Here is a 27,572-nt window from a genome sequence, read left to right as displayed (position 1 = left end):
CTTGTGTTTTTTCTTGGAGCTATTAGAACTGATTGTTGCTTATTGTAAGCCTCAGCCGAATGTTAGTGAAACATTGATTGTTGTGCAGCATTAATGAGATATGATGTTTATTTCTATCAGCCAGCTCATTGTCTTGTTTAATTACATTTTCCTCCCTCAAAATAGTCATTGAATAGACTATATATTTTCAGCTGATGTCTAACATAGTCATTTTACAGTAGCTTTTTACTTTTGCTGTTGTACACTAGAAAATTGAGCCATCTCTTCTCCCTGTTCTATCGGTGATGCTTGTATATCTACAACTGCATGTATTTTCAACTCATCCGCTAGCTTTTGCTTCATTTATTCATGCTATAAACTGTAAACCATGGCTTCAACCGATCCACTTGCACATTCAACGAATAAGAACATTATTCGCAACCGAAGATCAAGAGAAAAATATGCTTCCTTATCAGTGGAAGAAAAAGAAGCTTGTCAAGCTAAACAGAGAGAAGCTTGTCAAGCTAAACAGAGAGAAGCTTATCAAAAGAGGAAAGCAAGGAAAGCTACTAATGGTAACTGATTCAGTTTTTAGCTACTTCTCATGCATGCACTATTCAAGAATTTCCCAAAAACAAATTTTTTTGAGTTATGGCAGACTGGAAAAAAAGGACAAGTTTGAAGAATCTAAACAAAAATCAATTGATAAGCTAAAGGATCTATAGGATCTAAAGGATGCAAAGGAAAACAACTAACGATCAGCAAAACAAGCTACAATCACTCACTCATACTTCTAAATTACTTTCTTGATAAATAAAGAGGAGAAAAAGTTACTTCTGAAGTTTTTGAGTGTTCTGTTTTGTTGCCTTAATACTAAATTAAAAAAAAAATACTTCTAGGAAAAAGAACTTCCAGTTGGGTGCAACTTACAGCAAAATAATGAGCACAATAACCAACAGAGTATTGCTATTAAACAGCTTCTACAACAGGGTGGAGACAAAGAAACTAATCTGCAGCAATCCGTAGCTGTAACCGATGCTAAATCAAGAGGCAAGCTGAAAACAACAATAAAAGAACAATAACATAGTGGATAAGCAGTTTTTAGCTACTTCTCATGCATGCACTATTCAAGAATTCCCCAAAAAAAATTTTTTTTTTACCTAATTACCAACGGATATTAAACTTGCTTATGAGAAACACATAGATGGAGTATGGCAGACTGGTAAAAAATTGAAAGTTTGAAGGATCTAAACGAGAACCAACTGATAAGCTAAAGGATCTAAAGGATGTGAAGGAACACCTAATCTAATCTGCAGCAATCTATAGCTGTCAAAAGTAATTCTCTGTATAAAACCAATGCAATCTACACAAATTGTTTCTGTATTCTATGTTTATACAAGCAATTTTTGACATTTAAACATAGATATTTTTTGTTCTTCTATGTTTATAATGTATTATTTTATCTTATGTTCATATAGGTTCGCCCATTTATAAATGCAGAAGAATCAATAAACTAAATGTGTCAGGTATGTTTTGTTCATATAGGTTCTTCATCAAAAAAGTTGCCCATCTATAAATGCAGAAGAATCAATAAACTAAATGTGTCAGGTATATTTTGTTATAATCATAGTTATCAGTCTATGTTTCATATAACAATTTCTATGCTTTTATCTGCTAGATGATCCTCCTATATGTGATAGCTGCTCTAATTTCTTGCATGAAACAGTTGATGATCTTGCAGGTTGAACTCCTTGATCCTAATTTTACAAATATTTGTCCAGTGTTGTTTGGTCACTGAATTTGATTTACGTTCTCACACATTCTTATTTGCTTAATCAGGTATATCAATGACAGTTGGCAGTCAGTCAGTGGAAACCAATGTTTCTAATGCCATAAAAAATCATCCAAAAGGTATGTATAACTAAAATGTATCTGAAAATGTTGCAGAAGTTATATACTCTGATCAGGAGCATAATCGTTTTTACCTCCTGACTAGCCACATTATTGTTCTGTAGGCAAAAGCTCAAGCCAAAGGAGATCAGGTATGAGTGCAAAACAAAGGTGTCATTCCTATATATTTATTTATAGTTCTTTCATATGCACATAACATAGTGATAAAAATGCTTTGTATTCCTATTATTCTACAGTATCTAAAAATGCAGCTGGTGTAGAGGCTCTGAATTTCATTAGCCATAATGCAGACCATCTCCCTGATGCATCAGATTGTAAATATTGTGGAGCCAAAAAATTCTACTCAGAGACAGCAAACTTTGGCTGTTCTGATGGCGAAGTTCTACTCCATGAAAATAAGTTACCTGATATATTAATTGAACTTTTTACTGGACAGAGTGAAGAAGCTATACATTTCCGAACCTATGTCAGGACCTATAATAGCATGTTTGCATTTACTTCCTTTGGTGTTCACTATGACAAATCCCTTTGCAAGAGAACTAACGGAATCTATACATTCAAGATACAAGGTCAAACACACCATTTCATCAATGAACTAATACCGCATGGAGGATCAGGGGTGTATCTTCAGCTTTATTTCCATGACACAGAACATGAAATTCAGAATCGATTAGCAATATCAGAAAGGCTGACCGAAAGAATTGTAGTGAAGCTAATGGAAGTAATGAAAGACAATCCATATGCTTGCTTCTTCAGGAGTTTGAGAAATGTTCCAAACCTGGACTCATATCAAATAGTATTAAAATCTCACTCCGACAACGACCAGCGAGTGTTTAATAAACCCACTGTATCTCAAGTTGCAGCTTTATGGGTTGAAGGAGACAATGCTAATCAAGGTTATTCTAGACACATACAGATATATACAAAAGAAGGACACGGTCACCGCATTCAATACTACTACGGCTGTTATGACCCTCTTCAGTATCCACTACTTTTTCCATTTGGAGAAACTGGATGGCATCCAGGTATACAAAGATCAGGAAGAGGCAATCCAAAAAAGCGCAAAAGAAAGACTACGAAACAGTCATGTACAGCTACATTGTCTAGCTTTAAGTCACCAGAAGAAATGATTGATCTTGAAGAAGAAGGTAACACATTTATACCATTCATTATGTATAGTTGTATTCAATTGCAGTCATCTCTTCTTTGACAAATATTCTAAATTTTACAGCTTACAAGGCATATGAAAACTCCAAGGAATATGTATCCATGAGAGAGTATTATGCATATAAATTTCAGATGAGGAAAAAAATTGGGCCAAATATTTTGAATGCTGGAAGAGCTTTGCAACAATATTCAGTTGACATGTATGTTAAAATAGAGACACAAAGACTAGATTTTTATCGAAGTCGACAACAGCAAATACGTCGAGAGCAACTACAAGGAATTATGGACAGCGTAATACAGGGGCAACAAAATGGATTTCAAATCGGACAGCGAGTAATATTGCCTACATCATTCATTGGAGGTCCTAGAGATATGAAAAAAAGGTATCTTGATGCTATGGCTTTAGTTCAGAAATTTAGGAAGCCAGATCTTTTTATAACCATGACTTGCAATCAATCATGGCCAGAGATTAAAGAAAATCTGTTACAATCAAATGAAGCACAAAATAGGCCTGATCTTATTGCTCGTGTGTTTCATGCAAAGTTAGAAATTATGAAAGAAGAGCTGTTCAAGAAGCAAATATTTGGAGAAGTAGCAGCATATACTTATGTTATAGAATTTCAAAAACGCGGTTTGCCTCATGCGCACTTTTTGATTATCCTGAAGCCTGCTTTCAAATTATATACAATAGAATATTATGATCGTATAGTTTCTGCAGAAATACCCGACGAAGCACAAAATGAGCATTTGTTTAGAATGGTCAAGAAACATATGATGCATGGACCATGTGGCGAGAAAAAACCTGATAATGTATGTATGCAGGGTGCATCAAAGAAGTCTTGCAAGAACAATTACCCAAAAGCATGGGCAGAAAAAACTACACATTCTCAGAATTCGTATCCAACATACAGAAGAAGAAATGATGGGAAAAAAATATTGGTTCGGGGACACTACTTAGACAACAGATGGGTAGTGCCATACAATGCTTATCTGTTGGCTAAATTCAATTGCCATATAAATGTAGAAATTTGCTCCACAATTAAAGCTGTCAAGTATGTGTATAAGTATATATACAAAGGCCATGCAAGGATACATTTTCAAGTGAATTCAGATGATGGAGCAAATCCTATTGATGAAATCAAAGAATATCAGTCAGCACGGTGGGTATGTGCACCTGAAGCAATGTGGAGAATATACAGATTTCATCTTTATGAAATGCAGCCTGCTGTAATACAACTTCAGCTTCACCTAGAAAACTTTCAATCTATGCTGTTTCGACCAAATGATAATCTTGACAATATATTAAGTAACAATTTTGCAAAAAGAACTATGCTCACCGAATTTTTTCGAATGAATGCTACAGATGATTTTGCAAAAAGTCTCAAATGTACCTACAAAGAGTTTCCTGAGCATTTTGTGTGGTATCCAAGTTCCAAATCTTGGCAACCTAGAAAACAAAAAGATTCTATCGGCAGAGTTGTTGCAGCAAATCCCCTAGAAGGTGAACGGTACTTCCTAAGACTCCTTTTACTGCATGTTAAAAGTCCAACTTCTTATGATGATTTAAAAACTGTAAATGGAGTACATGTTACTACATTTCGCGAAGCAGCTGCACTTAGAGGATATTTAGAATCAAATAACTCACAAGAACAATGTCTAGAAGAAGCTGCCCTTTATCATATGCCATATAGCCTAAGAAGGTTGTTTGCAACATTGTTGGTATATTTTACCCCCTCAAATCCAAGAACCCTATGGCTGAAATTTGAAGAATCATTGTCTGAAGATTACAATAGAGTCCCAAATTTAACCAAAAATGATATTCAATTTAAAGTTCTGCATCAAATAAGCAATTTTTTAGAGTCTATGGGTCGTAACATAAACAGCTATGGACTGGTGCCAAGAGTACTAAAATTCCATGACTCAAATACAGATGCAAGAGATACAATTAGTGAAACAGAGATTAAAGTTTCAGAGGATGACTTGATATCAATTACTAAACTCAATCCTGGTCAAAAAGCAGCTTTTGATACTATAATGCAGGCATTATACATTAAAGAAAAAGGATGTTTCTTTATAGATGGACCAGGTGGCACAGGAAAAACATTTCTTTATCGAGCGTTATTAGCTGAAGTACGATCAAAAGGCTTTATAGCATTAGCTACTGCTTCTTGTGGAGTTGCAGCATCAATATTACCGGGAGGTAGAACAGCGCACTCTCGATTCAAGATTCCAATTGATATGAATTCAGTCAATATGTGTAAAATTAGTAAACAAAGTGCACTTGCTAAACTAATTCAAGCGGCTAAACTTATCATTTGGGATGAAGCTCCAATGGCACACAAAACTGGTATAGAAGGTGTGGATGCACTACTAAAAGATTTAATGGGTTCTCCTGAGTTATTTGGCTCAAAAGTTATGATTTTTGGTGGTGACTTTAGACAAGTTCTCCCTGTTGTCACTAAAGGTTCAAAGGAAGATTTTGTACAAGCTAGCTTAGTAACTTCATACATTTGGCCACAGCTTCATAAACTATACCTCACAGATAATATGAGAGCAATATCAGACCCAGAATTTACAGATTACCTTCTCCGAATAGGAAATGGACTAGAACCAGCAATACAAGGGTTAAAAGTAAAAATTCCTCTCCCACTGCTAATACCATACAAAAGTGAAACAGAATCAATTTTTGAACTTATCAAAACAGTTTACCCAGATTTAAGTGCTTTTTCCAAGGATGATTTTTCATTGGTAAATCGAGCAATCCTTACTACAAAAAATGAATTTGTTGATGTGTTAAACAACTTGTTAATTAACATTTTTCCAGGTGAGACTCAAGAATATATTAGTCGTGATAAAACACTTGACATTTCAGAACAAGGCCTATTTGAAGATTTTCTCAACAGCTTAACACCCAATGGTTTTCCCCCCCACAACCTTATCCTAAAACCAAATTGCCCAATAATTCTTCTCAGAAACATTGATCCCCCAGAAGGTTTATGCAATGGAACAAGGCTAATATGTAAATCTTTGACTAACAATATTATTGATGCAGTTATAAGTGCTGGAGAATTCAAAGGCAAACAAGTCTTTTTGCATAGAATATGTTTCCGAATAGAAAATAATCCTGATTGCCCGATGTCATTTGAAAGAATTCAATTTCCAGTGCGTCTATGCTTTGCAATGACAATCAATAAAGCTCAAGGTCAAACTTTAGATTTTGTTGGTATATACTTACGTGAACCAGTTTTTTCACATGGCCAACTATATGTTGCTTTATCAAGAGCAAAAAGCAGCAATTGTGTAAAGATTCTTATACAGCCTTCTCCCTTTGATCCAACAGTTGACTATGCTACCAATAACATAGTATACAAAGATATTTTACAGCTTGCAAATCATCACCTTTCATAATTGTTGATTATAAGAGTGTGAGATTCATATTCATTACATTTATTGCCCCTACCTTTTCTACACAGCTATATATCTGCACTAATCAAAGCTTAACACCCAATTATTTGTTGTGCACTGCTGCAGATTTCACTTGCTTTTATACTTACCAGATTTCACTGACAACTCATGCTTAACTTTTTTGTAAAAAAATACTTATTTTTCAATACTGCTTCAATTTTTCAGCCAACTGATGTCTCAGTATATGTAATAAGAAAATTCTTGTATTAAGATATAGCATTAAGTAAAGCTTATGCTTCATTGCTAATGCAAATAATGACAAATGTCCTTAAGAGATATTCAAAAAACAAAGGTTAGTGTTCATTACATTTGATCTCCTCTCATCAGGGCCATTTTTGTTGTTGCAATGTCTTAGTTGACCTTTTTCTTACAACTCATACAAGTAATTACTGCTTTTGTTCACAGAGTATCTTTTTTATACCCCAATATTAGTTATTACTAAACTCTCATGATACTGCTCTTACTACTCATTCTTATAGTTATATATTCAGAAAATTCATTACGTATTAACATTACTGGTTCTTGTAGTTGTACGTACAAAACACTGATTATGAATTAATATTACTCATTCTCGTAATTCTATATTCAAAAAATTCATTGCTCAGTGTTTATCATTTTGCAGTGAGACTGTATATAAAGATGAAGAGTTTGATGAGGCTCAGAGACAACTAGCTGCAATACTAGCCTCAAAGATTCAAAGATGCTTTTCCTGTATCTCTAATTCTCTAAAAGCAATAACTATGATCCCAGGTTGAGATCTAAAACTCCAAATCCTTATAAACTTTTCTTTTAAACGTCACTTCTACAGAGTACTCATCTGCTTCATTAATATATTAGTCATTTTACCAGCTTATGTATAATGCATTTCAAGAAGAGGAAGCCTAAGTTCTTTTGCTCTCTTATTCATTCATTATTTATAACAAATCTCTGTTTCCCCTGTCAGATCTTTTGTTATTTAGATGAACTAAATCACTCATTGTTCTGTACCTTTGGACTTGAGCTTCTATTCAATATATCAGCAGATTTAGATTATCTCTGAACTATTCTAGGTGCTATATTATTGTTCAGTTCTGCCTTCTAAATTTGTTCGATATCATTATGTATTGTACTTATAACAAAATAAATCATGGTTGAATAACTTATAATCTTGGAGTGTAAAGTGCCATTGACCTTATATAACTTAAGTATGCATTTCTTTTTAACCATCACATGAACTTATTACTTATTTTTTCCTACTATATCATTTTGTGTCTTAACTAAAGCTGTACATGAATGTATATAAACTTCTGAAACGCTAGATTACACTACAGTTTTCAACTTTTTCTCATTATCTCATTTTTCAGTTTCCCTGTAGGTATATAACCAACACAATTGTAGTGATGTCTCTCGCAATTTTATCACCTCTAGAAAATATCAGCATCAGGTAATTATATCAATGTAATTCATTCTTGTTAACCTTATTCCAAATTCTAAAGAATGTAGATGCAAAAAACTGCCATTGCCTGATTGTTTAAGCATATGTCAGCTTCTCATGCTTTTGGATACACCAAAAGACACTGCTACTGTATTTGACAAACTATTAAGAACAGAAGACAAAATTAATGCTTCATTGGCAACTTCAAATAGCATTTGACCTTGTAAACAATGAACACCAAGCTATTTATGCTGAAAGACATGTAATCAAAATTCTGAAAGAAATGTCTCCTACACAGATCCAAAGGAAACTATTTATGCTGATTGATTATCAAAAATAAAAGAACTACTGTCAAACCTAAAATGCGTGATTCCAAAATATCAACCGTAACTTTAAGGAGACTTCCTCAACAACCACAAATGTTCATCTTTGTTAGCCTTACCCCTAAATCTCAACTTTTGATTTTATCACTATAGACTAACCTTTGTTCAATTGCCACTTTAGCTTAAATGCATTTGACTTTTCTTAGTATATGGCATACTCAGTTCTCCTTTATTTCTTCTCTATGTGCCACTTTAAATAAAAGACATTCAAACTCTCCTTAGCAAGTATGTGACAATTCAATTCTCATTTATTCATTCTCTAATTTCCAATGTATAAAAAAGCAGAGGGTAAAAATTTTGGATGGCTCTCTAATTATTAAGTTGGTCAACTTTTAACTCTCTAACTATTAAGTGCATACTTTTGCTTCCCTAAACTTGTAAAAGGGTATATTCCCTACCCTTGATGTATGTTAACATTACTTGCCACTCCTTCTCTTTGTTTTCATTTTTGGTAAATGGAAATCAAGCCTTTCAAATTCTTGAAGTGGCTGATAATTGTGATTTGTAATTCCTGACTAACATTTATTGACTCAGAGTATGTAAATTTATTAAGCTGAATTCTGCTGCTGTTTCTCATTAGTTTTGACTTTTGGGGTCTTTCAGGGGATCAAGCTTGAGCTATGTATGTCAAGTTGGCAAGTTGTCATCTGAAGGTAAGTATTCGAAAGTTGTTGATTGCTTGGATTTATCTACCTCCTATTTTTGTGTATCAATTCTGTAGCTGTTCTCGTTTGCTGTACCAAATTTCGTAATTTTGATATCACAGTTGGATAGCAAACATGAAGCTGCAAATGCTTATGCTGATGCCACTCATTGCTATAAGAAGACAAACATTAAAGGTTTGGTCTCTTACCAGTTTTGACACATTGTTTGAGCTCAGACTACAGCTGTCAGTTATCACTCAATACAATCATTCATCTGGTGGCTGATTGTTTCAGCTTAAATTGAAGATCAGTCTTAGTTTTTAGTTATTGATTACATGATGTTTTTAGGAACTTGTCCATACTTCAACACCAAAAAAGTAGATTAAATATTGTCTTAAACTTTATTTCCTATGCCTGCTTTCTTTCTCATATTATCAGTTGGTTTCTTCATCAGCCAATTTTATCCCATCTTTTTTTGCTAATAAGCGCTTGTCAGGATCAAGCGCTTACCATTGCACCAAAAGCTATAACTTTTAGCGAAGGCGCAACTTTATTTCCTTAACCACAATGGCAGCGCAAAGCACCGTACCACGCTCGGCCAGCATGAGGGGCTGCACCCCTGGGTGCCACGGGTTGGGCGGTTAGTCCCTTCGAGCCGGGATCTGAGGGATGTTGCTGATTAGGCCAACAATCCCTCCCCCAGCAACAGCCAGGGAGACTCGAACCCGCGACCTCGCTCTGATACCACTTGTCAGGATCAAGCGCTTACCATTGCACCAAAAGCTATAGCTTTTAGCGAAGGCGCAACTTTATTTCCTTAACCACAATGGCAGCGCAAAGCACCGTACCACGCTCGGCCAGCATGAGGGGCTGCACCCCTGGGTGCCACGGGCTGGGCGGTTAGTCCCTTCGAGCCGGGATCTGAGGGATGTTGCTGATTAGGCCAACAGCGCTACTAAAGAAATCCCATCTTTGCAAATTCAACCGCACTTAAGAAATGCAATGAAATTTATTTTTAATCCTAATTTCCAGCCTAGCTTTTATCTGTTTTGATATTCTTGTTCCTTTCTTCCTCTGATTTTCATCCAATCCCATTTTGGGATTTAAGCCATCATCTTTTCACTTAGATTATAGAGCTTTTATTTTACGAACCGTTGATGGCTAATAATTTTATTCTTCACACAGTCTATATCTTCCTTGGAGCAGTCCGTGAATTTGTTCTTGGAAATTGCAAGGCTCAATATGTCTACAAGATACTACAAGGTGCAATCTATGTCACTTCACCTAAATAAATTATCTTTTGCCTCTGTAGTCATCTTCCATCTTATTCTTGAAGCTCATTTCTCTTTTCTGAAAGAACAGAATGTCTTTTAGATAGATTTGATACTTTTGTGATTCATATGTAAAGTTTTCATGTCTCATGTAAAGTTTTTCGACATATTGTAACATCAATACGTACAGACTATTGGTCAACTTATCAGAACTCATAACCTACGATGCTATATATTTACTGTCTATCATGCGATGATGGCTGTGATATCTGCTTTTATCTCTTAATCTATGTTTCCTTTTGAGTGTTAGCTATTGATTCCTTTATTTGAATCTAAGAAATTGCTGAACTATATGAGTAAGAAGAGAATTTGGAGCAGACTATTGTCTACTATGAGAGAGCAGCTGATCTTTTCCAAAGTGAAGGTATCAACACCATTGCAAATCAGTGCGAACAGAAAATTGCCCAATTTGCTTATGTCAAGAAAACTAAAAAGTAAATGCAGAAATGAAAAGATGGTACTAAAGTTTTAAGGTTAGGAAGACTGAGTGCCAGCTAAACTAAGATTACTTCATAAGACTTTTTGTTTTTACCCTATACACAAGATTTAGTGTGTGTGTGTCTTTAAAACTGATACTCATAATGCCCTGCAGATATCCAAAGGCAATTGAAACTTATGAAGACATAGCCCAACAATCACTTAACAATAACTTGTTGAAATACAGAGTCAAGGGGCACCTTCTTAATGCTGACATATGCCAACTGTGTAAAAATGATGTTGAATCAATCAATCATCCACTGATTAGACTCTTGAGAGTTTTGCTTTTATTCTCTCTGTCTCACATTGGTATGTACAGGAACTTTATCCAACGTTCTCGGGAACACAAGAGTACAGACTTTTAGCTTTTAGCTTTTCCACCTTTTTAAAAAATTGTCTCCCACAGGTTATTCAGCTTAGTAGCTACCTTAGTCTCACTTTGGCAGCATTAGAAACTTCTAATCAAGATATTCTTGATGATATTCTTGAATTAAAAATTTAATGAATACTTCCTTATTTGTGAGAAGGAGAAATCAAAATTCAGTTGCTTAGTTGCTCTTACATTCAGTTTTGCCACTTGCTTATGGTTTATGTTCTGAGCTATAAAAATTTGACATCAAGACTTTGCTTCTCCAAACAACTTTTCATATGGTGCGTTTGCTCTAAATTTTTTTAAACTCTTGTACGACAATTGATAAAAATACAGATATTGATCAATCCATCTGATTGAGTAGCTAACCTTAAAATGCGGACTGCTCAAATCACCTCCTTGCTCTCTAAATCATATAATTCACATGTTCATTATAGTCCAGCTCTTGCGATTGCCATATCATGTACTGCTACTAATGTCAGCGAAACCATATCATTGGTGAAGCTTTTCACATCAGATATAGTTGACATCAGATGACTGAAACCAATAATTCCACTGTCACTGCATTGAGGTAGTTTATTCCTGTTAACTGTGTGTGTACCTACTTGGCTATCTAATTCATTTCAAGTAAGCCAATTTCTTGCCTCATTTAACAGATAGCAATTGAAAAAAATTATTCTCGATAACAATCAGAACAGTTAACAACATACATGCAGTTTTAGCATCACTGGTGAAAGGAATGTGACAATAAAGCTGATTTCAAACAAAAAACATAACAAAGTAACTGCAGTTGTTGCTCTTACTCTTTTTAACCAATCTTGGTACTCGAATCAACTCATATACTTCCTTAGCTTGTCCTCTGGCACTTCAACTGTCATGCTTCCTACAGCCGTTTTTATGAACACCACCTAACGCAAGTAGCAAAAAGACATATGAGTCAATTTGCAATGAATAACCATTGTGTATCACCCTAGAAGATTGACAATTTGCAATGAGTCAACACCAAATGCACGCATCAGCTACATACTAAGATAGATCTAACTACAAATTCAGTTCTCAAATATTGTTAGCGGACATGCTTTACACTTAAATTTCAAAGTGCCGAGATTATTCTGTAAAGTTCAATACTAGAACACAACCCAAATTGGTTTGAAACTCTAATGAGGTGAAGAAACAGAATCTATCCAACTTAAACTCACATTGCAATCACTGTACGTTATGGAGGAAAGCCAATTCATGGACAGCAGAGTCAGAGAAAGCTCACATATTCCTTTCTCCATCTTTATTCAATTGACAAATTTCTTACCCACATCCACTCATTGAGTTTCATACATCAAGTTTCAAAATGTTGTAAAGTGCTTTCTCAGAAAAGCCAACAATAGAATGATAAGCTGGAAAACAACAATACAAGACATTACATTGGCTTTCCAGTGTACCAGAAAACAAATTTTAAATTTCTAAACCGAAATCCTAAGCTGCTAATATTCCTTTCACTCTGATTGTATTTCAGATTCACAGGAGAAATGTTCAGACCTTATTTCAACTTACTAACAACAAAGCGTTTAACTATAAACATTTTACCAGTCCACTAACCAGCCTAATCTCAATTAATTACATGTAACATTTCATCCATAGCTGCAGATCCACAAAAAACCACCAAAATTTTTCTGCCCCATTTCAATCCATAGCGGAAGATGCTCAAAAACCATCGAAAAATTTTATATGACATCAATTTCAAGAAAAAAGTATAGACCCAAAGGGAAAAAAATAAAATTTTCGATGGACAATCAACATCATCAACCCATATAAAACTCATGCACACTGTTCTCCTATCAAACTATGCAACATATTGTTACTCCTGAAAAAAATCCTAAAGCTTAAAAATTTATCCAAAGTCTCCACCAAATATCACCGGTTTTCCACACAAATATTCCGCAAAACACTAACTGTAAATTCCGACAGTTAATGATGGTGAATGATACGTATAATTAAGTAAATTTCAAATATTAGTAACAATTCACACAAAATAAACTGAATGAGATTCTGACCATCTTCGCCTTCCTCCTCATCTTCTTCTTCCTCACTATCAACTTCAGCTTCAAGTTCAAAAAAATGAGACCCCGACCTCTTCTTTGCATTCCTCTTTCCACTGCCACCGCCGTAATCCTCATCATCATGGTCTTCCTCCTCTCCCTTATCATCTTCCTCTGGCAAATCATCAATGAAATGCAATCTCCGCCGTTATCATCTCGTCGTCGTACCTCTCCTCTCATCTTCGCGGCATCGCAAATCCCGCTTCGTAATTCTCCTTACAACTGCAATTAAGCTCTTCGCAATGCTTGATTATGTCGGTCGCTGATTACAAAGATGACGATTTGTGAAACCCTAAATGCAAAAATTGGGGATTTTGAAGAGAAAGAGAGAGAGTGTGGAGTATATTATTCTTGTTAATTTATGATGAGGAAGGTCAGCGGCGGACGGACGTGGGTTGACCTACCATTGCAGTGAAGATTGAGAAAACAGAATTTGAGCTCGTCCAGTGTAGTAGGCTAGCACCAAACAAACGTACAGTAAGCCGTCAATTATTGACTTTTTTTTATAGCACCATAGACGAGTGTGTTTGGATTGGAAGTTATTTGAAATATTTTTACTGTAGCACTTTTTGTGATGTGATGTATGTGAGATAAAAAGGTAATTGGGAAGATAAAAAGGTGTATTGGAAATTGTAACGGTGATGTCAGCAAATATATTTGGCCAAATAATTGACTGTCCAAACACACTCATTATTATTATTAAACTTTTATAACAAAGGAGTGCACTCTATCAGTTTTGCATCAGTTCTGCCGTACACGTTTTGTTCCACTTTTACCCTTTACTCACCCGTGCATAATTACTCGTGACAATTTGAGCTCCATATCCTCTGAATTTACAACCCAGCTTTTCACTGAACCTCTCTGTGCTGCTATTTATTTTGTATAACCAATATTCAAAGCTTGAACACGTCTGAATAGCTCTACATTAATCTTAAATCAAATTAAAAAAAAAAACTTAAAGCCTACTGGACCTCTAAGCCTACAACATATGCATGAGTCTAATATATACTACTTTTGCTTGGCGGAGAAACTTACGAACAGGTCTAAAGCTCCCACAATTTGCGTGGGAAGCCAAACCTAGTATATATATATATATATATACGAGTAAACCGGGTTTGCCACTGATCATTTGCGCGGGAAAAATTATAGAGCAGTAGTATTAAGTAATCATGGAATGGCGGATTTGATATGAGAAAAAAGTGTGAATAGGGCGTGGAGGAGAGTGATGGCGAACAAATTGATAAGCGAAATGGGTCTTCCCAAATCAATAGCCAACATCTTTGCTGCTCGCAACATTCACACTGCCAAGGTAGAACAGAATATCAAATTAAATTTCTAATTTGGCATCAAATATGAACCCATGGATTCTGTGGATCACTACCTATAATTCACGCAATTTTAACTCTTTTACATGTTGATTATTACTTCAAGTTATTTGAAATCCATCCTTTCTTTCCTTTTCCAGGTATATCCATGTTATTACGCAACTTTCTCAGCCCTAGCTCTTTTTTTTTTTTTTTTTTTTTCGGTGAATTTTATGTTGATTTTTTTTTAAATTTAATTTTTATTTTTTTGGTTCAGTTTTCAAAATTCGTGTTCGACCTGGACTCAGTATTGAATGGGAATTTAATTAAGCTGCTTTTGGAAAATCTTTTAGCATAAGACTCAGGATTGGGAATTATACTCTGCAGTTTCGTTGCAGCCGTAGTGATATTTTAGAAGAGTTCAAGTTTGATTGTCATGGTGTTGTCATCAAAGAAACCAACAGCGATTCTCATTCTCAGTCCCTATATGGCCTTACAGAGAGAGGCTCCATCTCTGCCTCTGCATATATTCGCGTTTCGTAGAACTAATTTATGTTTGTCTTGTGTGAGTCCAGGATGCATTGTCATTAACCGAGTTTGAGTTAACGGAGCTGTTAGATGTCGGGTTGGCTGAAGTTACAACAGCAGTATCAAGTATCAGTGAGATTTCTTGCCCTCCCTACCAAACTGTGAGTTCAGATGTCAATAAGCTTGCACTGAATTGTGTTGTGATTCGTTTTTGTATAGTGAACTATAGGAGAAAAGAATGGGATGTTCTGTTTAGGTGTTTGTTCGCAACTTTGGTGTTAATTTGTCTTTTTAGGCTCTGTCGCTGTTGGAGCAGCGTATGCATAATGAGTACTTGGCAGGTCATCTACCAACTCGTCTGAAAGGACTAGATGCAGCCTTATGTGGGGGCATTCCATTTGGTGTTATTACGGAGTTGGTTGGTCCTGCAGGGATTGGCAAAACACAGGTATGGCACAGCGATGATATTGGGTTTCTAAAGTATTTTTGCTATGCTGCTGTTATTTTCCTCATCTCATTTGGATTACAACATTGCTGGGAATTTTATTGCCTGCATCCGCTCTTTCCGTTTAACTAATTTATGTTTGTCCTGCCTTTTTTCCCTGCTTCCTTGTATCCTTTGCACCTATTACTTAGCTTCTAGTTTGGTGGGGGTTGAAGTTGAAAATGGAAGCTGCAGTTGTCTCCTTTAGATGAATATTAGAATCCAAAACCTGAAGTGCGTTTGCAGTACGATGGGGAACCTTGGTTGAAATTGCTACATGCAGAATATCTAGTTTGGTTATATTCAAATGGCAGCATAGGATAATGCTCCTTTTTCTTTAAAATTTATTTATTAAATACATATTTTAACCCGTACAATGATTCAGTCCGTAAACGGACCCTAACCACAAAAATGCAGGAGTCTGTTGGTGTAGGGTATACCTGCATTGCATTTTCTGTCCAAGATTTCGATCCATCTTATTTGTCATTCTCAACAGATCTTATTTTGATGCGACTTGTAGTTCTGCCTGAAGCTTTCCTTGTTGGCCTCACTGCCTTCTAGTCACGGTGGCCTTGATGGCCATGTCATATATGTGGATACCGAATCAAAATTTAGTTCAAGGAGGTTTGCGTCTTTCTATCTTCTAATATCTTTTCAAATTCTTTTGTCAAGCTTTCTTGCACTCAAATGAATTCCATCTTTTTCAGGATGATTGAAATAGGTGTTAATAGTTTCCCAGAAATATTCCAAATTGAAGGAATGGCACAGCAGGTATCCAGCAATATATGATTACTTTCTTTTACAGAAGCAAACACGGACACCAATCATTCGACGTGCACACAGACGAAACATATAGCTTGACTTTAGATTTGGAAGCAGAAAATCCGTTCAGAATTGAGACATGATAACTAAATCATATGACACAGATTTTGTAGTGTCACACATATGAAATCTAGGGACCAAGTTAAAGAGATCATTATGTTACTTTTATCTAATTAAAAATAGAGATTTCCATATATTGATTATTAGCTGTTTCACATATCAAATCCTGTCAATATTTGCCTGCACAATCCTTTTTGATGTTGAAATCTTGGAAAAACTTATTTAGCATGAAGTTGGGTCTTTGCAGGCTCAAGTCTTCAAAGTTGGGAGAAAATAGATGTAGGAAGATACTCATCTTAACGAGGGAAAAAAGCAGAAGTTTTAAAAATTGTTGCAGTTATTACATGTTTAAGCTCTTCTACATATCTGGTCTTTGTGCCTTTTTCCCCCCCTTTTCCTTTCTGAGAGTTGCAAGGTGCTTCCTAGATTGCACCCTGCTCATGATCTGATAGTTTCTCACATCTTCCTAAATCTTTCTAAATATCTGCTGCAGATGGCTGGTAGGATCCTAGTCTTGCAACCGACGACACCCACTGAATTCTCAGAGTGGTATGAGTAAGATAAATCAGGTTCTAGGTTATCAGCCTAAGAAATGATGTATTAACCCAGCTATGGAGAAAATCAAGTAAATTTTTTTAGAGATGCTCTGGGTGATCGTTGGAGGATAAACATTAATTAGTTGAGCCTCTATCATCATTTTCCTTATGCATGGCAGAGAGAATATACGAGCGTAGGCCATCTTACGTTGCTAGGTTGGAGGATTTAGCTTGATGGTCTACTGGAGTTCAATCAAAATCAACATCCTTAAGCGTTTTGTGTGCGTGTGTGCGAAGTATGCTGTCACAAGAGAAAGAATAAGAAAATAATTGGATAAGCATGAAAAATTATATACAATGAAGAATAAAATAGGAAAAATTAAACTGCAGTTACTTTCAATCAAAACAAAGGATGCATAATAAATGTGTCTTTTTTGTTGGAGTTGGCAGCTAAGAAGTTGAGAAATTCTTATGGAAAGATTGAACTGAAAAGAGCTCGCTAGTTTCTTGAGTTTTGCATTTTTTACATCCGTGATATCCTGTGTAAGACATTGAGAATGTTCTTTTTGTTAGTTAGCAGCCAATGGACTGATTATAACACTGGATGTAATGTCTTTTAACAGCTTGCAAAAGATCAAGGATTCCCTTCTCCAGCATCATATGAAGTTGCTAGTCATTGATAGCATGGCAGCTCTTGTTTCAGGGTCAGTTTCATTTTCCTTCTCCGATTCTGCACTAGGTAGTGGATGGCTCACTGTAGTAAAGAGTTATTGATGCACAACAGCTGTAATCTATGTTACATATGTGGAAGACTAATGTGTTTCAATGGACCTTAAATTTGTAATTTTTCTGCTCAAAGCTTATAAAGCCTTGACAAAAATTGTTTCTTGATTTATTTTTCTGAGTGAAGATTGCAATTTGATTTCCTACTTCATACAACAAACTTGTGTTTATTAATTTTAAAATTGAAATGGTACTGTATGTATTACATGTCTGGATTGCCTGTTTGTAGAGGCAATATTTTTCACATTTTATTTGTTTGTTTTCAACAAGGAGAGATGGACAGGGACAATGTAGACAGCATCCATTGGGTTGGCATATGACCTTTATAAAGTGAGTGAGAATTTTGTCCTTTAACTTTTTAGCTGATATCGCAGAAAGTTAATTTCTTGGATAAATAACAATTTCTTCGCTGTTGATTGAATTATTGTGGTATGAAGATCACTCGCAGAATTTTCCCGTATCCCTGTGGTGGTGACTAACCAAGTTAGATCTCATAGTGGTGATGACCCTTTCCACTATTCCTTCCAAGGTATTATGACGAGTTTCATAATGTCAGATTTACCTGTTCCAGATAAGCAATATACGAGTCACTCATCTTGTGCAGTTCAGATTCTAGACAAAATCTGGATTTCCCCACAACATTTGATTCCCATCTTGTTGCTGCTCTTGGGATCCCTTGGGCTCATGCTGTTTCTATCCGTCTTGTGCTGGAATCTAAATCAGGTTTGTTTGTCCCTTCACAATAATTTTAAACTTGGGAGTGAGGGAAGGCTATTAATGCTTTTAGGAATTACCTTAACCAAGGGATAAAGGAGATTTTGAAACATGTTGGCTAGGAAAATTTAGAGAAAATAATGCTTCTAATGTTACGTTGGAATGAAAGTAATAGTTTCTTTACTGTCTCCAACATAATGATGTTTTGCATTAGTCAGGTTTTTTGCTGATTTTACCAAAGAATTAAACTGTGCAAATTTTTCGTACTCCTAAACTCTGTTAAGTGGTTCTGTTGTCTCTTGTAGGGCAAAGATTCATAAAACTGGCAAAATCATCAATGTCCCCTCCGGTTGCATTCACTTTCGCTATATCTGCATCTGGAATTTCCTTGCTTCATGACGATGGAATTGAAATGACTGGACCAGAAATAAATGGAATATGTGGTCAAGGTGTGATATGAATATTTTCTTCACTACTATGAGCAGAATCAAGCAACTAAATTACAAAACTAATAGGGTCTTTTGCTTGTGGAGGGTGGAGAAGGGGAGGAGAGCAGTTAACTTCCATTAGTGCGTGTAAATTTTTCAACTGGCCTAGAAAAACACTCTAAAACTGTTATAGACAGATCAGAACTCAGTGTCATCTTTCAATGAGTGAGAGGCCTCTAGAATTGTCAGCCACAATCGTATTCTATGATGTATGTACTGGCACAAAAAATGTATGCAACAATGAATGTATGAACTTAAGTAGCACGTGTTAACTAACAACTGCTTTCATGATTGGTAGTTGTGGATCAAAAGTCATTGTTTTACACTCGTTGAAATTGAAATATTTGTTGTGTCAGCATTTATTTGTTATGATCATGCATACATTTGACAGCAAATTTATGTTTGATAATTGTAGAGGCCCTTGATGATATTTGAACATTTTCATTCATGTAAGCTGTTCACAGATAACTTCATTGCTGAAATTGATTTTTAATATTGGTAATCACCTCAGAGAAGGCCTACTATTTTCTGCTTTGGCCAGCTCTCTTTGATATCTTCCAAGCTACCATCCATCTTCCTCCTCATGGTCATTTTCTGTTTGGTTAGGGGAGGATTGGGCAGTAATCAAACAGTGCTTGTTTTGAACTCCTGTTGCCTTTTCTGTGGATTATTTATTCATAATGCTATTTAAGGATATATGACAGTTACATAGATTTTCATACTTGAGCTTATAAGAATCTCGCAAATTGTTGTGCTGATGTTACATATAAGAATGCAGGCCTCTGTGGCATGATTTATTGGTGATAATGACATGTCATAATGAGCTTTGCTTTCTGGAGAAAAGCTGCAGATGTCTTCCTGGAGGCATCTTGTAGAATCTCGCAAATTAATTGGTGACTAATCTAATTTTCTATTTGTACTTCCTCGAGTTTTTGGAAATTGAATGTGCATTTTTTTGGTAACCGAGCAAATAATCTCCACAGCGAGATAGTATAATCTGATTTATCCTCAATCCAATCTGATGACTAGTACACTACCACCTTTGGCCATCCTAAATTTGGTACTTGTGCTCGATAGAATTTAGATAATTAACTGGCTATTAAATATTTTATTAGAGTGGATTAAGTTTTGCTATGATGTTGCTGGAAATGGCATAATCATCGATGATTATGCAACAGTTGATAGATGTTTGCTTCTGTAAAGAAAGAGATACAACTGCCACTATGCTTCTTAAGACAGATGTTTGTGTTAGATTCCTCACATATGTTGAACGGCTATTATCCTGTTTTTGTGCTTCATGTGTCTAGTGCAGTCAATACTACTTTTTTTTTGCTTTGTAGTTTTAAAGCATTTCAATGTTGCTTCCTCTATTAATGACGCACATAACATCAAATATTTCAGGGATTTTGAGGTTGGTTTGCTTTCATTTCTTGCAAGCTGAGAACAGAATTTATGAAAGCTTTGTTACTGGAATTACTATCATACTGGCAATCTGTTTTTGAAATATGTCTCATGAAAGATCAAACATCTTAGTATGACGGCTCACCTAATGCAACTAAACTGATTCTACTATAACTCCTAGTAGGCTTATGCGATCAGATATTTATATATTTTTTCCTTGTTGGGCTTTCAGCCTGCGTTTCATTTCTGTTAATGTGGAATGTGGGCTGAAGTCTGAATGTACTTGTTTCCTGTTCTGGGCCCTCAAATGTTGTGTTACCTTTTTCAGGCAACAGTGGTTTATTCGATTAAGAATTGGAGCTTCAGGGTTGTTTGTGGCTGATAGCTGTACTCAAGGACTCGAGCACTTAGCTTGGTACATAGATCTTTGTTTGAATATAGTTCTGTAGCCCTTTTATCACTACGCATCAGAAATCAAAGTTTGATTTGAGGTTAGAATCATTGTTTGTGCCTTCATCTAGGAGACAAGTAGAGCTTTTTTTTTCTTTTTCTTTTTTTTTTTTCAGGGTATGAGGAATCAAGGCATATTGGCATGAAGAAATAGGCACAGATATGTAGAATTGGTAAGCGCCGTGCATAATTACACGATTTAAGTTACCTAATTATGCTGGCAATGTTTTAATGTGGAAAAATCTGTGAGGGTGTCGATCTTTAGGTTCAGATGCACAACTGAACCAGGACCTGCGTGAAGATCATCATCATCATCATCATAGGGATAGCATATTACCATGTGACAGTCAAACCAAATTGCAGGATTAATTTATTTGGTCTTGCTGCGACAACTGAAGACCATTAAATTTAGTATCCTTTCTCCTTTCACTTTAATAACTTGAATGAGATACTTGGAACAGGAATACCTTAAAATGCACTCCTTCAGATTTAAGGATAACTTATTTTTTATCATCCTTTGTGAGAACCAAGATTAAGGTTAGCGCTTTGGTTTCGCATACTGGTAAATAAACAACTTTGAACTGTCCTCAGCTAAAGAAGCCATAAAGTGCTGTTCAACCTTCTGATGGGGGTTTTTAAATAGGAAAAACTGTAAAGAGGAAACCCAAGATTGAGTTTTACCATTATTCTTATTTTACCTTTTTAACCTATGACCAAAGCCTGTTGTCTAATCCCCCCATTGCTAGTGTTGGTGTTTTTGTGATTCGTGATTTGTCCACGTAGCCACTCGCCTGATAGCATGTTTGGTATTTGACTGCAAAACTGTTTGGCAATCAATGCCTAGATATGGTTAAATAATATCTCATTAACTAATACGCTCCATGTTCTGACTCAACAAAGTTGAATAGGCATGCTTTTGTTTAATTCTGATTGTGGCATCTTAATCTCCTCGAAGTTTTATGCATATAGAATATAGAAACGAATAGGTTAATCACGAATCTTTCAACTACCATTTTTTTAATGTCAGTGACCTTGTAAAGTGTGGCCATGATTAAAAAAAATAATAATAAAGAGTCGATGATATTTTACTTGTTATACTATGAAAATTTTTGTTCTCTTCTACCATATGCAACTTCCACATCTGGAATTCTGGAGTGCATCAAAGAGGACATGACTATTTGTATTTCGCGCACGCCAACCTTCTAAAAATTACTACAAACCAAGGAGGGTTCTTAGTAAAGTAAAATAACAAAAGATAACATTATCTATTGTTTCCTTCTTTGTTATTTGCCTGTATCTAACTTTTGAGTAACCAATGCAAATGAAGGCTTTAATTTGTTGTTTTTGTTTTTGGGGGGGGGGGGGGGGGGTGGGGGTTGAAGCAAAGACGGCGACAGTAAGAAAGAAAGGTTACACCAGAAATGAGTAGTTAATGGGGAAAATGGTCCACTTGTTGGGCCTTTTTATGGCCCTAAAAGTTGAAGATGACGAATTGAAAGAAGGTGCCTAGGGAGTAATTGCTTCTGTCTTCTCTTGCTTGTAGAATAATGGTTCATTAGCTTTTTGCTTTTGGGCAATGGTGGATTTAATTGCTGTAACCTACAGCTTCTGATGGTACGTTTTCGGTATGATTCTTGTGTGTGTGTGTGTGTGTGTGTGACGTGGACCTATTCTTGTAAACAAGATCAAATTGACATCATTTTCATCTAGTCAATTTGCATCATCTTATTGGAGAAAGTAAATGTGGATTATCACAAAAACTATGGAGATGCGAATTAATTTTCTTGAAAATTCACAATTAGAAATTCCACCGGTCGCTTTGCGGTAGTAATAATTCAATCTTCATAGGCTCTCGATTGTGGTTCTTTCTCTCTTTCCTGCTTGGAACTTGCATGCCTTTACACGCCTTTGTTGTCTGATTGCATTATATAACCTGAATCTGGTCGCTTGAGGTGTCATCGTGCCAAGGCAGGAAAGACAAATCACCCATGCTTGAATTGGTAAAAGAAATTGGAGGAAAATCATAAAAACGAAAAAAAACAATGACAAAAGCCATAGGAATTTCCTGCAGAGAATCTTTGTTATTGAGATCTATGGCTATTAGCGGAAGAGTAAACACGACGTTCCGGCTGCCAAAGGGACTGAGTTGATTCATTTTTACATCTGTCTAAGTTATTCCTTAGTGGCTCAAAAACATCTCTTTTTTTTTATTACTACTTAATTTCACAAACGAGAGCACAATCATACGACGTGGTAATGTTGACACATTATTGTTGTTTAGCAAATTGTAGCAATCCGCCGGCCTATGACCGATGAGAATATTCGCAGCCATTCATGTGATTATTCTCTTCTTATTAGTACTACTAATTATTAGACCATAACCAGCGGCCAATAAGCTTCTCTTTATTGGCAACTGCCTCTCTGAATCTTGCCCTCTTTTGTAATTAATTATACAATTTTTCTAATTAATCTCCTTACATTTATTACGTGCTTCTCCTAATTAATCTTATATTTCTAAAAATTTAACGTCCGAAAATACATCTTTTCGTTTTCGTTACGACAGACAGACAGACAGACTAATCTGATTATTAAGTTGAACAAAGGGGATGGGATGGATGAATAAATTGCCAGCCAGGTGCCTCCTTGACACAGGTGAAGAATCTCACCTTAGCCTTTTCTCTGGAGTAGAATTGGCAGGTACGGATACTCAGGGCCAATCTTGGAAACAAAAGGGTATCATCTCCAATTAAGCTCCTAACCTCCAATAATTGAATGCCAATCCAAGCACTGCTAAAATAAAATGGTAGTAGCAGTAGTTGATGAAACAGTAGTACTAAGTTGTAAATTAAATATGATTAGCGATTAACTTAGAATAATAAACTGATTAACCAGAGTCGCACCGCAAACGAATTAATAATGCACTGGTAGTAATGATAAAGAATAATTTGTTGCTACTTCCTCCTCTGTCTGTGTAATCTTAATAATTATATGGATTAAAGAAATAATATAATAAAGCCAAAAAAAAAAAAAAAGGGGGGGGGGGGGGGGGGGGAAAGGTTGACTAAACGACAGGAGAAGATACGATAAGAGGACTTTCGGTGAATGGAGAGGAAGCGTCCACGTCTCCCTAGGAGGTAAAAACCTCGTACCCACCCCCCCAGTTGCCTTGCCGACAGCAATGAGAGAAGTAGAAAAGAGCCCATCCCAACTTGTACTTTCCTTAAAAGAGAGTTAATACCACACCTGTGTTGTGGCTGTGGCTGCTACTCCAAAAGTCCTACGTATTTCTTGACTATTGCTACCGGAGACAGAGAGTATTATTTTATGTCCACATGATATGATATCAATCATTTGTTGTTGTACCAGGAGGTCTCATCTCATGTGAGCAGCTCTTTTTGACAAAAAATTATTCAACCCTCTTAATCTCTTTATTGTACTAGTACATTTTAATTTTTAACCGGCAATTTGTGCCCTTAAATAGGATGCATGCGTACCAAGAAATTCGACCAAATTTAGTCAAAATTTATTATCTAGTAGAATAAGAAGAAAATAAAATGATATAAGAAAAGAGCCATTACTTGGATGGGAAAATAATAATAATAAGAAGCTTACTTGACTCGTTCTATGATAATGATTTTCAAAAAAAAAAAAAAAAAAAAAAACTCTATCGGGAAAATTTTCCCAGTTGGAACAACAATTTTATCGACGAAATAAAATTAAGAAACTTATCAAATACTACCAAACACAGGAGAAATACTACTAGTACTATTGTGACAGGCCGATAAACATGCAGGGAATAGACTGACACAATAATGTTTATTTTCCCCCCTTTCTGTTTTCATTTTTTGTCGGTTAGGAAGATAAGTAATAATTTTGGTGTTGATCTTTTTGTTTTTTGATAATGAGTTGTTGTTGATCCTTTGTTGCCGTTTCTCAGTAATAAGGCCAAATTGTTCCTCACGTAACAGTTTGATTTAATGCCCCATTTATTAGAATTATTTCAAACTGATGCATCACATGTATGATCTTAACACAACCTTTCACCCAGCAAAACTTTTAGATTTTAGCATTAAGGGTCTGTTTGTTTGTTTGGACTGAAAATCTTTTTCAAAACATATTTTCTTCAATTTCTGGTGTTTGGCCGCTAATGCAAAAGAGGTCAGGAAAATTTTTTTTTTTTTTCTGGTAGAAAATCTCTTACATAACTTGGTGTAAAATGACTTCCTGAATGAATTAAGATGCGGCGGAAGTAAAGCTGTTAATCGAGCCGAGTATTTGGCTGCCGAGCTCGACTCGAGTTTAATTCGAGCCGAGCTCGACTCGAGCTCGTTAAGAAAACGAGCTTTAAAATGTGTTCGAACTCGGCTCGTTAAATGTACATGTGGCTCTAGCTCGAGCTCGAGCTCGACTCGTTTATCACAAACGAGTCGAGCTTCACGAGCTCGAGCTCGAGCTCGTGCAAATTAACATTAATAAAAACCTATAATTTTTAATTTATATAATTTTGATTTCTAAAATGACAAATATGCCCTTCATTAACGAGCTCTAACGAGCTACTCGAGTATCAAACGAGCCGAGCTCAAATTAACATTAATAAAAACCTATAATTTTTAATTTATATAATTTTGATTTCTAAAATGACAAATATGCCCTTCATTAACGAGCTCTAACGAGGTACTCGAGTATCAAACGAGCCGAGTAAGCTCGGCTCGTTAACTAAACGAGCATGTTTCGAGCTCGAGCTCGACTCGTTAACCAAAATTAACAAGCCGAGCTCGAGCCTTAACGAGCCGAGGTCTAACGAGCTTTCGAGCTACTTGATTGGCTTAACAGCTCTAGGCGGAAGTTAATTTCAGACCGCTATCGTGACTTATCAGTCTCCTTGGCGCTTGGCTATTGTACAAAACCATCAAGTACCATTCCACAGAGATCAAATCAAGAGCAACGTCCCTACACTTGCTTCTGCAAATTCCACAACTTTCTTATGTTCCTCCCTACCGATTCCTTTTCTCTCGCGCCACACAAACACTTTTCATGGATTATACAATTCTAGATCTAGATTGGGCTTTACATTGAGAAGTTTTGCAGAAGGAAAAAAAGTGAAGCCAGTGGAGGCAGGAGGAATACTTTTAGAAGAAGAGTTAATGTTTAAGTTACAATTGCTAATTTCTTGTAATGGTTCAATCCGTGGTGAGCATATACTAATTTAAACCTTTTATTACAATGACACTCAATGAAACAAACAGACCCCAAATGAATTTGGCTCAAATCATAAAGTTATTCTTCTCCCATCTATCTAAACTTAAAAATTCAATTCTCATTGTTGTCATTGAAGTTGTAGGCGTGTCGAATATGGAGAAATCTCCCCAACTTCTTTTTTTTTTTTTTTTTTTTTTTCTAATTGACAACGGGAGTTCCTAATGCTCAATACTTTTTCCGCTCCTTTGATAGTTATGCGGGGAAACTTCTCCATACAATAATCAAAGGGATAATTTCAAGAACAACCCTTGAGGTTTTTGACAACTGCAAGCACTTCCTTGAGGTTTGAAAAATTATACTTTTCTCCCTTGATGCTATGAAAAGACTATGATAGCCTTCATAAATTTAACAAATTATAAGTGAAAAATGGAAATCCATTTTTGATCATACTCCTTTATCCTATAACTCTAACATCATCTAATCTAGTACATTATACTTCATTTCCAATTTTTTGACTAGATTTCTTAACCAATTTACAGAAAATCGACCAACCAATTAGGGAGGCACTGGTTAAAATAAGTATTTTCAAAAATTACCCAACCAAAAATAAAAAAGTCCAAAGTATGAAAAAAAAAGAGAGAGAATGCTTTCAAGACATGACTTGAATTTTCCTACAAAAAACTAACTTGAAATTTTCATCCAATGAAGAGTGGAGATAGTTGACTTTTTCAGCATTTCATTTGCTTTACATATCGTAAGGGGGTAATATTGGATATTCATTAGATTTGTTTTTCTTCTTAAATCACTAATAGTTAATAAGACAAAATTTCTAGGGGAGGTTTTCATAGTTTTTCAAACCTCGGGGAAGATGGCTGCAATTGTTAGAAACCTTAGAGGAGGTGTCTGAAATTGTCCCATAATCAAATATTCTTTGGCCTTTTTCACAATTTGTAATTGGCAAATTTTTGCTGAAATTATTAAACCTTTCATCTAACAGCTCGTGATTTTATCCGACAAGAATGTTGATGTTTGACAGGTAAGTGCGAAAATGGTCGACAAGGAATTGCATTCTTGGGTGATTACAGAAAACGATGACAAGAAAAGCTACATAACTATGAGAGAATAGAATAGTTTTGTTATGATTATTCATTACTATGAATTTAATAAACTGGTCTACAACGACGAAGACATCAGCTGAAAATATCCTCAGTCCAATTAAGCAGGCTTTTAGCGTGTACGTATAAAATCACATTCTAGGCAAATATCAATGATAATTTTTTTTTAACACTAACTTGAGTATGATCCCATGAATATATATTGCAGGTGAAACGTCAAACAAGTGTTTTAACGTTCAACTGCATTTTTTCCTTCGTCAAATTAGATGTCCAAAAAAAAAAAAAAAAAAAAAAAGATGTCCAAATACGTACGTATTTTCAGTTGCAAAAGTAGCAGCATATATATAGGATGTCATTTCTCAACAACGTATATAAGTATCATGATGGTATTCTCCCGAATGTTTGTAGGTTTCCAGTTGTGTTAGGATAATTTCGAATCGTACGGTAGTTGCCA

General features: G+C 35.6%; 1 protein-coding gene and 1 long non-coding RNA gene across 29 annotated transcripts; one reads left to right on the top strand and one right to left on the bottom strand.

The window, feature by feature from the left end:
• Nucleotides 1-344: 344 nt before the first annotated feature.
• On the bottom strand, nucleotides 345-13,720 carry LOC113728262 (uncharacterized). Of its 8 annotated transcripts, none has more exons than XR_011839983.1 (5): nucleotides 13,190-13,720; nucleotides 11,945-12,049; nucleotides 11,511-11,678; nucleotides 910-1,034; nucleotides 345-385 (listed from the first exon to the last, which is right to left on the bottom strand). It is a non-coding gene; the product is annotated as an uncharacterized lncRNA (long non-coding RNA). The 8 variants fall into 8 exon arrangements; XR_011839982.1 differs by having other exon boundaries at nucleotides 359-447; XR_011839984.1 differs by having other exon boundaries at nucleotides 376-443.
• Nucleotides 13,721-14,175: 455 nt separating this feature from the next.
• LOC113723434 (DNA repair protein RAD51 homolog 2-like) lies at nucleotides 14,176-21,317 on the top strand. Of its 21 annotated transcripts, none has more exons than XR_011839969.1 (14): nucleotides 14,193-14,543; nucleotides 15,114-15,227; nucleotides 15,362-15,514; nucleotides 16,071-16,174; nucleotides 16,258-16,321; nucleotides 16,926-16,981; nucleotides 17,592-17,672; nucleotides 18,022-18,081; nucleotides 18,189-18,280; nucleotides 18,361-18,474; nucleotides 18,771-18,914; nucleotides 20,683-20,769; nucleotides 20,921-20,977; nucleotides 21,070-21,317. XR_011839969.1 is itself a non-coding variant. In XM_072077425.1 (12 exons), the coding sequence occupies exons 1-11, from the start codon at nucleotides 14,460-14,462 to the stop codon at nucleotides 20,734-20,736; spliced, it is 981 nt and encodes a 326-aa protein (XP_071933526.1). In that variant the 5' UTR covers nucleotides 14,176-14,459; the 3' UTR covers nucleotides 20,737-20,769; nucleotides 20,921-21,317. The 21 variants fall into 21 exon arrangements, 7 of the variants coding, with proteins under 7 accessions (XP_071933526.1, XP_071933522.1, XP_071933536.1 ...); XR_011839967.1 differs by having other exon boundaries at nucleotides 20,921-20,979; nucleotides 21,058-21,317; XR_011839968.1 differs by having other exon boundaries at nucleotides 20,683-20,845.
• The last annotated feature ends 6,255 nt before the right edge of the window (nucleotides 21,318-27,572 follow it).

Source organism: Coffea arabica, chromosome 1c, assembly GCF_036785885.1.
Source record: "Coffea arabica cultivar ET-39 chromosome 1c, Coffea Arabica ET-39 HiFi, whole genome shotgun sequence".
NCBI classification, from domain to species: Eukaryota; Viridiplantae; Streptophyta; class Magnoliopsida; order Gentianales; family Rubiaceae; genus Coffea; species Coffea arabica.
This window is presented reverse-complemented; position numbering and strand designations above follow the sequence as displayed.